The sequence below is a fragment of the Carlito syrichta genome, unplaced genomic scaffold, assembly GCF_000164805.1.
Source record: "Carlito syrichta isolate Samal-C Ts95f unplaced genomic scaffold, Tarsius_syrichta-2.0.1 Scaffold314869, whole genome shotgun sequence".
Lineage (NCBI taxonomy): Eukaryota > Metazoa > Chordata > Mammalia > Primates > Tarsiidae > Carlito > Carlito syrichta.
The window spans coordinates 406,821-421,029 of NW_007258965.1; the positions used below are offsets into that span (position 1 = coordinate 406,821).

The window sequence follows — 14,209 nt, forward strand, 5'->3', positions numbered from 1 at the left end:
CTGCTGAATTCAGGGGCATGTTTCTTCTCTCTTGAAACCCTGACACCCCTGAGGGGCAGCCCCAAGGCTGTGTCCTCACTCCATGACACTAATTTTATCCCACTGCAGAAATGCTGTCATGAATAATTTCATATCTCCTTTCCCTTAGAATATCTAAGCCAGTGAGATTAATTTTTAAAGGCAAAATACAGCTGTGTCATATGTGCTTTCTCATTCTGAGTGATGTAACCAAACTGTTCTTTTGAAAGGTGGGCAGGTTGAAGTTCCCAGCAGTGAGAGGTGACAATGTGTGTTTCCTGAACTTCAGTCTCTGTCTGTGTGTCAGTTCCCCTCACCAGTCTCTTTCTGTGTCCTTCCTCTTTCTTCAGCTCTCTCTTCTCTCTAACCCTTTGTCTCTTTCTCGACAGCAGCCACAACCCTGAGAAATGGCTCATCTCTCTCTCAGTCTCAGAGGACGAGTCTCTGCACCTGGTCTGTGCTGTCAACAGCAATCCCCCTGAGCTGAACTTGGAGGAGCCAGACCCTGAGCCCCTCACAGCCCTTGAGCCCTGGGGTGCTGGAGCTTCCCCGAGTGCACCTTGGAGATGAAGGAGAATTCACCTGCTGGGCTCAGAACCCTCTGGGCTCCCAGCACGTCTCCCTGAGCCTCTCCCTACAGAGTGAGTGCAGAGGTGTCAGGGGAGGGGCTGGGGGGAGAACACACCCGCTCCCCTCACCATCCACCCAGCAGCCCACGGGCTTCAGAGGGAGCTCAGGTACAGTCTGTGCTCAGCTGTGAGGCCTGGACATTTCCTGAACTCAGAGCACCCCTGTCCTCTTCCTGCTTGTCAAGTGATGTGGGGTGGGTGAGGGGAGAAGGGGGGTCTTGGAGAGGAAGGGCAGGGACCTGGACAAGTGTGTTAGGGAGACAAGGTCCCTGCTTTGTAGGACCTTGAGGGTGAGACATGTGAGCCGCTCGCCTTGGGCACCAAACTTTAAAAGCCAAACATAAAACAACTCAGGGAATGAGTGAAATAATATTGTGATTCAAGGATCTTTTATGAAATAACATTGCAAAGTCACTCCATGGTGAACACAATGCCAAAACTGCAAGTGAAGAAAGGACCCCCCAGCTCTCACGCCTCACTGTCCTCACCCTGTCCCATCCTCCATCCTGCCCTGTTCTCTGTGTCTGGGAAGGGGGAGGGGAACAGAAGTCCAGGGCCTCCCCAGGGAGCAGGACAGAAGAGACCAGTTTCTGGGGTGAGTCCCTCCAATAGCTCCCATCCTCCCACAGGGGGAGTGTTGCCTGTGTCAGGAGTGATGCTGGGGGTGCTCGCGGGAGCTGGAGCCACCCCCCTGGTCTTCCTGTCCTTTTGTGCCATCTTCATCGCGTGAGCATGGACCTTTGGGAAGGAAGAGGGTCCCAGAGGAGGGTAGACCAGGAGCAGAGTCCCTGGGGCAAGAGCTGGAGGGACCTAGATGGGCCAAGAGCTTGAAACAAGGGCAGGAAGGAGGTCATGGGGGTGGTGAGAATGTCCCAAGCGCTCCTGGATGTGGGGCCCACATCTGTGTAAATCTTGGGTCCCAAGTCCAGGAGGGAGATCCTGTGTTCTCAACCCTGGAGTTTCCAGGACAGGAACACCCCTCTCCCACCTCTTCACCATCTAGCCCATTAATAGAAAACACAGGTGGGCACACCGGTCTGCCCACTGCACCCCGATCCGGCCATACTGAAAGGCTCTCTGGTCTCTCACTCAGACTGAGGTCACTCAGGAGGAAGTTGGCAAGGCCAGTAGCAGGTGATGCGGATGCGAGCATGGAGGATGCAGTGGTTGTCAGAGACTCCTGCTCTCAGGTGAGTGATGTGGGCATGTCCATATTCAGCCTCCAGCTTGGACTCCTCCAACACGATGGACCCCAGGATTGCTCAACTGGACATGACCAAAGTGTCTCTCCTCCTTCTCTCCACAAGCCGCCTTCTCTCCAGGATTCCCCATCCTGCCTGACAGCAGGACGATGCCCGCCACCCACTGCAGGTCAAGGTGTAGGAGTCACCTCCTTTCTCTCCTCCCAATCCCTTCATCACCGAAGCCTTGGGATCTCACCCTTGGACCCCTCACTTCCCTGCCTCTTGCCTCCCCATCCCCACCTGGAGAGACCCTCCAGAAGCCATCACTGTCCAGTTCCTCTACATCTGGATGACTGTTTCCCACTCCACACTGTCCAGGTCAGAAGATGGAAACCCTTTTCTGTAAAGCCAGAGAGTAAAAGCATCAGCTTTCTGGGCTGTGCGGTCCTTGTCAGCTCTGCTGTTATAGCAGGAAGGCAGTCCTGGATCCTGTGGAAATGAGGCTTTGGGCTGTGTTCCAATAAAACTTTATTTGCAAAATCAGCAGTGGGCGGGACTTGACCCAAGGGCTGTAGCTTGATAACCTCTGACCTAGAGTGAAAATCCCAAACTCCTCAGCCCGTGGCCCTGCACATTCTGGTGTCTTAAGCGCCTGCCTCTCCAGTGGAGTGGGAATCAGGGTGAGGTAAGTGAGATTCTTGCCTCAGGTGCAAAATGTGAGGGGGTGTCCAAAATCTCAGTATATGAGACAATGTTTTAATGCACGATATTTTTAATGACTAAAATTAATGGAAAAGTTGATGTGCAAAATATCAAAATTGTAAATAATGGCAGTATCAGTAATATGATGTTAGGAATCATCCAAGATCATCACTTAATCAAGAGAAATTGTCAAGCAGGGTGGCATTCTGTCAAGCAGTTGAAAATAAGAGAAATTAAAAAAGGACATTTTGAAAGTATGATCTCTGCTTTGCTTGCCATAGAGTCAGGAAGACAGATGAAAATAAATTTGCTTTGAGTATACCTAGAATTTCTAAACTTTAAATGTTTTAATACATATTATTTTTCAATTCATCAGTAGTATTTCAATTATTTTAATGTTCTGGAAAAACTTATCATTAAAATACATAAAAACATATAAATAGGGAAATACTTTTTTTTTTTTTTTTTGCCTCTGACTCTATTTGGCTCAGTAGAACATTCTCACTAATCTGGGTTTTAAAATTTTTGGTTCCCTGTGGATTTTTTTCATGAATTTTGATTTTAAAGATACCTGCATGAATACATTATTCATAGCAATTACTGAGATTTCATGCACTCTGTTAACTTTGTGCTCTCTAATGAGGTTCTCACATGCCTTACCCCAATCTCTGCCCTTCCTGCCACTTCCTCTGTGCCCTGTCCATATTGCACCCTTCACTGTCACCACCAGAGCAAGGTTGAGTGTGCGTCTGGCTCCCTGCATGGGCTGTTCCTCCCTCCTCAAATGCTCTTCCCGCTCCACTTCTCCACCACCATTCTTGTTTATGCTTTGTGCTCCAGGATACTCCATTTATCAACTGGTTTCTGAGTGTGCCTGGAAGTCTGCGGAAGGTTTTTAAGCAGCTGAGTAACATCTGTCCTTTCATTCATTAATTCATTCAGGAAAAGTGTGAGCACCTTGCAAGAGATGAGCACTGTAGATGTCAGGGACCGGTGGAAACAGTAGAAATCTAGGGCTCCATGAGGTTTTATTCTAGATGTGGGCTGTGTCCAAACTAATGGATAAAAGAACCAACCAGACAATAAATAAACAAATACAGTATAAACACAGACACATAATTTGGGGAAAATGCAGAGTTCAGAAAATAGGAAGTGCTGAGGAGTCGCCTGTGGGTTTATTTTTGTTGTCTATCTGTCTACCTACCTACCTACTTGTCTATATCTACTTACCTATTTACCGATCTATTTATTTTTATCATTTATCTGTTTATCTGTCTGTCTCTATCTATCATCTATATACCTATTCTCTCTATCATCTCTATTTACTTATCATCTATTTATTCTATATCTATCAACCTATCAATCAATCTCTATCTAGCTATTCATTATCTATTATATCTATCATCTATCCACCTATTCTATCTCTCTATCATCTATTTATCCATAATCTATCATTCTATCTCTATCATCTATCTGTCTTTATCTCTATCATCTACCTACTTATTCTCTCTCTGTCATCCATGTCTAATCTATTAACCTATCATTCTGTCTCTATTATCTGTCTTTATCTCTATCATCTACCTACTTATTCTATCATCTATCTCTAACTCTATCTACCATCTCTCTACCTATTCTATTATTCAACTATCTAATCTACTATCTATCTACCTATCTACCTATCTATCTTTCTATCTATCAATCAATCATATATCATCTATCCATTTACCTATCTATCATGGTAAGAAGAAAAGTGTAACACAAGTTAACCATCTTAACCATTGTTAAGTGTACATTGGGTAACACATCCCAGAACTTACAGTTCTACAAAACTGAAACTCTGTACCCATTGAACAGCTCCTCATTTCCCCTTCTGTCCCCCTAGTCCCTGGCAGTCACCATTCTACCTTATATTTTTATGAATTTGACAATTCTAGATACCTCACAGAAGTGGAATCACACAGTGTCTATCATCTTTTGGCTGCCTTTTGTCACTTAATGTAAATACTCAAGTTTCACCCATGTTGTCATGTGTGACAGGTTTTCCTTCATTTAAAGGGTGAATGACTCCCATTATGTCTTCGCATCACATTTTCCCTATCCATGCAGCCACTGATGGATATTTGGATTGTCTTCACCTTTTGGTTATTGTGAATAATGCTGTGGTAAGCATGGGCATGCAAATCATCTTTTCCTGATCCTGCTTTCAATCCTCTTGGCCACATACCATAAGCCGAATTACTAGATCATGTATTGATTCTACTTTTATTTTTAAATGGATACATATTACTTGGTCATGTTATGGATACATGTCATATTTTGTTACACATGTTGAATGTGTAATCATGTCAGAATTTTAAGGGTATTCCTAACTTTGACCAAGTATCATTTCTATGTGTTGAGAACACCTCAAGACCTCTCTTCTAGCTATTTTGAAATAGTCAATACATTGTTGTTAACAGAAATCACCTTACTCTTCTATACAACATTAGAGCTACTCCTTCTAGCTAACTGTATGATTATACCCATCAACCAGATTCTCTTCATCCCACCACTCCTCTCCCTCTTCCCCTCTCCTCCCAAAAATTCCCATCCTCTGGTAACTGTCCTTCTATTCTACCTTCCTGAGATCAACTCTGTAGCTCCCACATGAATGACAACACCTGATATTTGATTTGATTTTCTGTGCCTGGGTTATTTCCCTTAACATAATGACCTCTGATTCCATCCCTGTTGCTGCAAATGATAGAATTTCATTCTTTTTTAATGCTGAAAAGTGTTCTATTGTGTATTTATACCACATTTTAAAATCCATTATCTGTTGATGGAAATTTAGGCTGATCACATATCTTTGTAAATAGTGATGCAATAAACACGGGGGTGCAGGTATCCACTTGATATACTAATTTCCTTTACTTTGAGTAAATACCCAGTAGTAGCATTGCTGAATCATGAGGTAATTCTAATTTCAGGGTTTTGAGAAATATCAGTATTGTTTTACATGATAGCTGTATTAATTTACATTCCTAATGACAATGCATAAGCATTCCCTTTTCTCAGCATCTTCACCAGCATCTGTTATTTTTTCATCTGTTTGATAATATCCATTTAATTGGGATAAGATGATATCTCATGGTGGTTATGATGTGCATTTCCCAGCGATTAGTGCTGTGGGGCATTTTTTCATATATCTGTTGGCCATCTGTATGTCTTCTTTTAGAAATACTTATTCCCATTCTTTGTCCATTGCTAAATGGGATTATTTTTGTTGTTGAGTTGAGTTTCTTGTATATTCTGGTTATTGGTTCCTCCTTGGATAAATCGTTTGAAAGTGTTTTCTCCCATTCAACAAATTTTCGTACTTAGTCTAGCAAGTAGTTCATCAATTTTATTTTTTTCCAAAAGCCAACTTCGTGTTTTATTGATCTTTTGTAGTTTTTTGGTCTTTATTTCATTTTGTTTTCATCTGTTGTTTATTATTTTTCCCTTCTACTAATTTCAGGTTTGGCTTGTTCTTGTTAATTTCTTCCCTTGCCTGACTGCTCTGACTAGGGCTTCCAATGCTACGTTAAATAGGAGTTGTGAGAATGAACTTCCTTTACTCGTTTAAGTTCTTAAAGGGAAAGCTTTCAACTTTTACCCATCTAGTATGATGTTGGCTGTCAGTTTGTCACAGATGGATCTTATTATTTTAAGGTATGGTCCTTTGTAACCCAGATGATTGAAGATTTTTAACATGAAAGGATGTTGGATTCCTTCAAATGTCTTCTCTGGGTCTGTTGAGATGATCCTGTGGTTGTCTCTTTTAGTTCTGTTTATGTGGTGGATCACGTTTGTTGATTTGCTTATGTTGAGCCAATTATGCATCTTAGAGATAAAACCCACTCGATCATGGTGTATAATCTTGATGTGCTGTTGGATGTGGCTTGCTAGTATTTTGTTAAGGATTTTTGCATCTATGTTCTTCAGGGCATAGGCCTGTAGCTTTCTTTCTCTACCTTTGCCAGATTATGGCATCAGTCTGCCATTTGCTTTGTAGAATGAGTTAGGGAGGAATCCCTCCACCTCAGTTTTTTGAAATGTGATCACTTGGATTGGTATCAGCTCTTCCTTGTTTGACTGGTGGAATTCAGCTGTGAATTCATCTGGTCCAGGGCTTTCTTAGCTTGGCAGATTTTTTTTTTTTTTACTGATTCAATTTTGTGACTCATTATTGGACTGTTCAGGATTTCAATTTCTTCCTGTTTCATTCTTGAGAGGTTGTATGTCTCTAGCAATTTATTTCCTTCCTCTAGACTTTCTAGTTTACATGCATGGAAATGCTGATAGTAGTCTCTGATAATCGTTTGCATTTCTGTGGGATTGGTTGTAATATTGCCTTTTTCATTTCTGATTTTACATATTTGGATCCTCTCTGTCTCTCTCTTTCTCTGTCTCTCTCTTTCTTTCTGCTAACCTGACCGTAGTATATCAATCTTATTCATCCTTTCAAAGCACCAGTTTTTCATTCCTTAATCCTTTGTAAGTTTTTTAAAATTTCAATTTCATTTACTTCTGCTCAGATTTTGATTATTTCTTTTTTCCTGCTACCTTTGAGTTTAGTTTGTTTTTGCTATTTTAGCCCCTTTCAGTGCAATGTTAGGTTGTTTCTTTGAGATTTTTCTATTTTCTTGATGTGGGCATTTAGTACTATGAACTTTCCTCTTCACTCTGTCTTTGCAGCATCCCAGATGATTTGGTATGCTTTGTCCATATTTTCATTTATCTCAAAGAATTTATTTTTAATTTCTGCCTCGACTTAGGTGTTTGCACAAAAGTAATTCATAGGTGAGTTGAGTATCTATGTATTTGTGTGATTATGAGAGTTTCTCTTGGTCCTTATTTCTATGTTTATTCTGCTGCGGTTAGAGAAGATGCCTGGTATAATTCTGATTTTCTGGAATTATTTAGACTTGATTTTTGTGTGAGCTTGTGGTCCATCTTGGAATATATTCCATGTACAGACTAGAAGAATGTGTTTTTTTCTCTTTTAATTTAAAATGTGGAGGTACAATTCAGGGTTAGATATAAAAATATTCACTGTGCAGGTACCCCTGTTAATGAGATGTGCCCCCCTTCCCTGGGCAGATATCAACTACTGTCAATCCCACCTCCCTGTCCCCCTTCCCCCCCAATGGTTTCCTGCTACTGTCAATCCTTTTCTTATAGTATTATGGTAGTTGTTCAAGGTCCACTTATGAGTGAGAAGGTGTGATACTCAGCTCTTTGTTTCTGTGAGAGATCACTCAGTATTATAAGCGCTGATTCCATCTGGGTTGCTGCAAAGTTCATTATTTTGTTCTTTTTTATGGCTGCATAATATTCCATTGTATGTACTACACTTTTTTTAACGAGTCCTCTTTTGATGGGAAGCACGGTTGGTACCACATTCTTGCTGTGAACAATGCTGTGATAAACATATGTGTGCAGATATCTTTTTTATAGAGTGGTTTGAGTTCTTCCAGGTATATACCCAGTAGGGGATTGTGGGATCATATGGAAGGTCAATTTTTAGAACTTTTAGGAATTGTCACACTGATTTCCACAGAGGCTGTACTAGTTTACACTCCCACCAACAGTGTAGAAGTGTTCAAATATTCATTGTGCGGGTACCTTTATTGATGAGGTGTGTCCTCCCTTTCCCAGGCAGATATCAACTATTGTTAATCCCAGCTCCCCACCCCTCCACTCCCCCACCCCTCAGTTTCCCGCTACTTTCAATCCTTTTTTTATAGTAATACGGTAGTTGTTCAAGGTTCACTTATGAATGAGAACATGTGGTACTCAGCTCTTTGTTTCTGTGAAAGATCACTCAGTATTTTAAACTCTAATTCCATCCAGGCTGCTGCGAAGTTCATTATTTTGTTCTTTATGGCTGCATAATATTCCATTGTGTATATGTACCACATTTTTTTATCCAATCCTCTTTTGATGGGAAGCATGATTGGTTCCATGTTCTTGCTTTGTGAACAATGCTGTGATAAACATATGTGTGCAGATATCTTTTTTATAGAGTGACCTGAGTTCTTCTGGGTATATTCCCAGTAGGGGGATTGCAGGGCCATATGCAAGTTCATTTTTAGAACTTTTAGGAATTGCCACATTGATTTCCACAGAGGCTGTACTAGTTTACACTCCCACCAACAGTGTAGAAATGTTCCCTTTTGGCCACATCTTCTCCAGCATCTGTTATTTTTGAGTTATTGTTGAGGGCCATTCTGAGTGGAGTTAGGTGGTAGCTCAGTGTAGTTTTAGTTTGCATCTCCTTGATGACTAGTGAGGCTGAACATTTTTCCATGTATCTGTTGGCTGCTCTTATGTCTTCTTTTGAGAATGTCTATTCATATCTTTGTAATGGGGTTGTTTGCTTTTTTCTTTTTAACATGTTTGAGTTCCTTGTAAGTCCTTGATGTTAGGCCTTTGTTAGACATGGAGTTGGCAAATATTTTTTCTCAGTCTGAAGGCTGTCTTCCTGCTCTCTTGATGGTTCCTTTGGCTTTGCAGAAGCTTGTCAGTTTAATGAGGTCCCACTTGTCTATCTTAACTCTTATGGCCTGGTCACTTTGGGTTTTGATCAGGAATTGGTTGCCAGTTCCAACTTTCATAAGAGTGTCGCCTGCGTTTTCTAAGGTTCTTACAGTTTGAGGTTTTGCATTTAGGTCTGTGATCCATTTAGAATTAATTTTTGTGAATGGGGATAGGTAGGGGTCCTTTTTCAACCTTCTGCCTGTGGTCAGCCAGTTTTCCCAGCACCATTTACTGAATAGGTTCTCCTCTCCCCCGTAGTGGGTGTTGGAGGCTTTGTTGAAGATGAGTTGGTTGAGAAATTGAGGTTTTGTTTCTGGAATCTCAATTCTGTTCCATTGGCCTATATACCTGTTCTTGTACCAATACTAGGCTGTTTTGATTATTGTGGCTTTATAATAAAGTTTAAAGTCTGGGAGTATGATACCTCTTGCTTTTTTTTTTTTTTTTTTGCTGAGGATTGTTTGGGCAATCTGTGGTCGTTTATGTTTCCATATGAATTCCTGTATTGTTTTTTCTAGGTCTGAGAAGAATGTGGCTGGTAATTTGATGAATATTGTGTTAAATTGTAGATTGCCTTAGATAAAATGGACATCTTAACAATGTTGATTCTTCCAGTCCATGAGCATGGAATATTTTTCCACTTATTTGTGTCATCTTTGATTTCTTTGAGCAGTGTTTTGCAGTTTTCGTTGTAAAGGTCTTTCACATATCTGGTTAGGAAGATGCCAAGGTGTTTTATTTTTTTGTGGTTATTGTGTATGGAATTGTACTTTTATTTGAGTTTCTGTTTGTTTATTATTGTGTATAGAAATGTGATTGTCTTTTGCACATTTATTTTATACCCTGAGACTTTGTCAAACTCCTTTATCAGTGCAAGGAAGTTTTTGGCAGATTCTCTTGGGTTTTCAAGGTATACAATCATGTCATCTGCAAAGGAATAGAAGAATGTTTATTCTGTGATTGTTGGCTGAAGTATTCTAGAGATGTCTATTGCATCCAATTGGTCAAGTGTTGAATTTAAGTTCTGAATTTGTTAGTTTTCCACCTTGACAGTCAGTCTAAATCTGTTAGTGTGGTGTTGAAGTCCTCACCACTAATGGGGTACTAAGGCTTCTCTTAGGTCTAGTGGTAATTGTTGTATATATCTGGATGTTCCAATGTTGGGTGCATATATATTTAGGATGGTTAAGCCTTCTTGTTGAATTGACTCTTTATCATTATGTAACGCCCTTCCCTGTCCTTTTCTGTTATCACTGGCTTGAAAATGTTTTATCTGATATAAGAATGATGACCCCTACTCCTTTTCCATTTTCCATATCATGGTAGATCTTTCTCTCTCTCTCTTTACTTTGAGCCTGTGTGTTGTTAGAAGTGAGATGGGTCTCCTGAAGAAAGCAGAAGGGTGGGTCTTGCAATTTTATCCATTTTTCCACTCTGTGTCTCTTAAGCGGGGTATTTGGGCTATTGATTTTAAAGTAACTGTTGATATGTCTGGGTTTTTTCCTGTCACAGGGTTGTTAGCTATTTGCTTTGTAATTTCAGTTTGTGGTCGTTTTTAGGATCCATGGGCTATAAGTTATGTGTGCTTGTATGTTAGGAGGTATTGTTCCTTCATTTCCATGTTTAGAACACCCTGAAGCATCTCTTCTAGGGCTGGTCTTGTGGCAAAGAATTATTTTAGTGACTAATATCTGGGAGAGACTTTATTTCTCCTCTGTTTATGAAGCTTACTTTGATGGGGTTGGAACTTCTTGGTTGGAATTTCTTTTCTTTAAGAATGCTAAAAACAGGCTTTCATTCTCCTCCACTGGTTTTTCAGGTTTCTGCTAAGAAGTCCACAATAGTCCAATGGGTCTCCCCAGTGGGTGACATGGCTCTTCTCTCTAACTGCCTTTAAGAATTTGAATAGTGTGATGACTATGTGCCCTGGGGATGGTTGCCTCATATAATATAGGAGTTCTCCCAATTTCTTGTATCTCTATGATGATCTCTCTAACAAGATGGCAGAAGTTTTATTTGATTATGCCCTCAAGTACTTTTTCTGGGTTCTTTCCAGTCTGTTCTCTCTCAAGCATGCCAGTCAGTTGTAGTTTTGTTCTCATAACAAAATCCCATATTTCTTGAAGGCTGTGTTCATTTTAAAAAATTTATTTTAAATTTATTTTTGTCTGACTGAGTTCATTTGAAGGATTGGTTTTCAAGGTCTGAAGTTCTGCTTGGTCTAGTCTTCTCTTAAGGCTTGCAACTATATTTTGAAATCCCTGAAGTGAGTTCTTCAATTCCAGAAGTTCGGTTTGGTGCTTTCTTAGTGTGGCCCTGTGCCCTTTGAGTTCTTGGATTATTTTCCTGCCTTCTTTGTTTTGGATTTCCGCTTTAATTTGGATCTCATTGGGTCTTTTCTGTCTATATTGAAATACTCTGGCTTTTGGCATTTCTGGAATTCTTACACGGGATCCTTCAAATCAGAAGAGTGGACACTTTCTTCTATTTACTTGATTTGATATCACTGGGATTAGGCTTCCTGAGATTTTTTTTCTTTTCCCTTTGGGTATGGCTGTGGTGTGTGTTTGTGTATGGTGATCAGCGTTTGTCTAGGCCCTCCACCCCACTTCTTTGTCTCCCTGATCCCCAGGCCGCAGGGTCGGAGGCAGGGGTGGTGGCATCTGGGAGGGGCCTGACAGCAAACGCTGGGCTTTGAGCCCTCAGAAGAGCTCTGTGACGCAGTTTTCAGGGAGCGGCGGGGGCGGGGGGCGCCGGCATGTTGTCTGCTCGTTTCTTCTTCCCTGGCTGAGGTGTCCGTCCGGGGGCTGCACGAAAGCGCCAGCCGGGCTTCCCGCGGGGCGGCTGCGGCCGGGGCTGGACTGCTCAGAGCAGGAGTCCGCGGGGTTCCACGTGGCCCGAGCAGTGCCCTGTCCAGACACTAGGGGGGGCCCTGCATCTGCTGGAGACCGGGGCGGGGGCAGGAGGAGGGATTTCCCAGACTCCAGTTGCAAAGTCCTGGCAGAGGCCTGGAAGCCCAGGGCTTCTCTTCCCCCAAACTCCTTCCCCGCGTTAGGATCCTCTTGCATCTCCAGCCGGAGCCGGCTCTGCGGGCTGCCGGCCTCTCTCCCCTCCACGCTCCGAGGCTCCCGGGGCTTCTCTGGTGTATTCAGCTGCTTCCCAGACGGTCCACCCGTGAACAATTCTCCCTCGCTGTTTCAGTCCCTCCCGTGATAGAGGAGCCCATCAGATGCCTCTTCTCAGGCATTTCCAAGCGGATCAGTACGGCTGGAGCAACGTATTAAATAAGGAAAGCAGGCATGAAGGAGATTTCAACAAAATGCACGTGGGATGAATGGAGGAAGGACCTCAGGGAAGACCTTCCTTGCCTCTAACTTATCCTGTCTCCATTTTTCTGCTCTGTTGCCCTTCTCTTTCTCTCCACTCAGGGCCCCCAGACTGGATCCCAGGTAGACGACAGCACCCCAGACCAGCCTCCTCCAGTGGAGGCCATCCCTTCCTCCAGGAAGGACCGAGAGCTTTAGTATGCATCCGTCACCATTGATATGAAGCCTCGGATCCCTCAGGGCCAGGAGGCCCTCAGCATCGAGTACTCAGAGATTAGGATCCACAAGTGAGAGGCTGTCGGCCTCGACCCTGGGTGAGGCATCACGGCCCCTCCAGGCAGAAAAGCAGGCAGAGGCCTATTGCTGTGGAATTTACAGCCCTCCCAGGGACACACTACACATGCAGTGAAAGAAACGCAGGCTTTGGAACCACAGGGTTTCAAATCTGAATCCACAGTCTGCCTCTTTGTTTAGTAAGTGACAGACAAATTCCTACCTCTCTGTACTTCAGTTTCCTGCTCTGTAAAACAGGAATGAGAGGCCCTACCTGCAAGGTCATGGTGAGCATTACAGGAGTGAAATCCAACGAGAGTTCCTGGTACAGGGTATAGGCTGAACACATGTTGGGTCCCCGTGCTTGGACAGGAAGACCCTGCTGGAATGTCTCCTGACTCTGGAGGTGACCGGGAACTACATGCCTGTATCACTTGCCTGCAAATAGCTGTTCCACATCTTTCCAGAAAGTGACCTCAGCCTGAGAGTCGGTGCATTCAGCACCTGCCCACCTCTTCAGCCTCCTCTCTCTTTTCCTTTGACCTCTGGGCCTCCTGAATCTCCAGTGTGTGCACCTTGTAGAGGCTAAGGAGATGGCATCATTTAGACACAGACAGCTCCCTGTTCTGTCACAGCCCCTCCATGAATCCCAGGCCCTGACCGTCCATCACAGCCTCCTCATGATGTCACTCTGCCCGTTCCCTCCATCCTCACTGCTTGACTCCCTGATCCCTCTAGCCTTTCTAAACAATTTCAACCTGCCCTGCTGATCATACCTGGGTCCTTGCACACTGATGGCCCTCCTCCTAGAATATCCTTTCCTGGGCCCACACCTGCCTCTGTTTTGAGAGCTGAGTTCAAAGACTGGACTTGTGGGCTAGGATGAGAGAGTGAGCAGCAGCTCGTGATGTCCCTCCTCGAAAGCCAAACCAGATGAGTGAGGAAAGTTTCCAAATGGTCATGGGGTCATCTGACAAGTGAAACACCGTGATCCAAAAATTTACCTGTAAACAGCACCCGAATGAGGAAAGGAGCCCCTCACAGCAATCACCCAATAAAGGAACTCTGGTGAGAACAAATTAAAGGACTGGATGAGGCACTAATGGTCCCTAAGTCTAGATTCTGGCTCATTTCTTGCAGCATCAGAAAACAAAGTACCAAGGAACTTTTTTTAAACTGAGGCAGGATCTTTCTCTGTTTCCTATGCAGAGTGCAGTGTTGTGATCATAGCTCACTACAGCCTTAAACTCCTGGGCCCAAGCGATCCTCCTGTCTCAGCCCTCCAAGTAGCTGAGACAAGTGTTGCACCACCACTCCTGGCTTAAGGGATAATTTTTAAAAATGGTATGGTTTGTATATATGTTTGACCTCCTCAAGTCTCATGTTGAAACTTGATCCCGAGTAGTGTAGGTGGGACTCATGGGAAGTGTTGTGACTGGCTTGGGGTCCCTCTCATGGTAATGAGCAAGTTCTCACTCCATTAGTTGTCATGAGAGTTCCTCGAGAGCTGGTT

The 14,209-nt window shown here is 43.0% G+C and overlaps 1 protein-coding gene across 1 annotated transcript in view; it reads left to right on the forward strand.

The window, feature by feature from the left end:
- LOC103274750 (sialic acid-binding Ig-like lectin 7) overlaps positions 1 to 12,621 on the forward strand; it is a 37,417-nt gene extending 24,796 nt beyond the window's left edge. The window contains exons 11-14 of the mRNA XM_021705988.1: positions 1,235 to 1,246; positions 1,283 to 1,373; positions 1,741 to 1,837; positions 12,526 to 12,621. Coding sequence (XP_021561663.1) covers positions 1,235 to 1,246; positions 1,283 to 1,373; positions 1,741 to 1,837; positions 12,526 to 12,621 — 296 coding nt within the window. The remainder of the gene's footprint in view (positions 1 to 1,234; positions 1,247 to 1,282; positions 1,374 to 1,740; positions 1,838 to 12,525) is intronic.
- Positions 12,622 to 14,209: the final 1,588 nt, after the last annotated feature.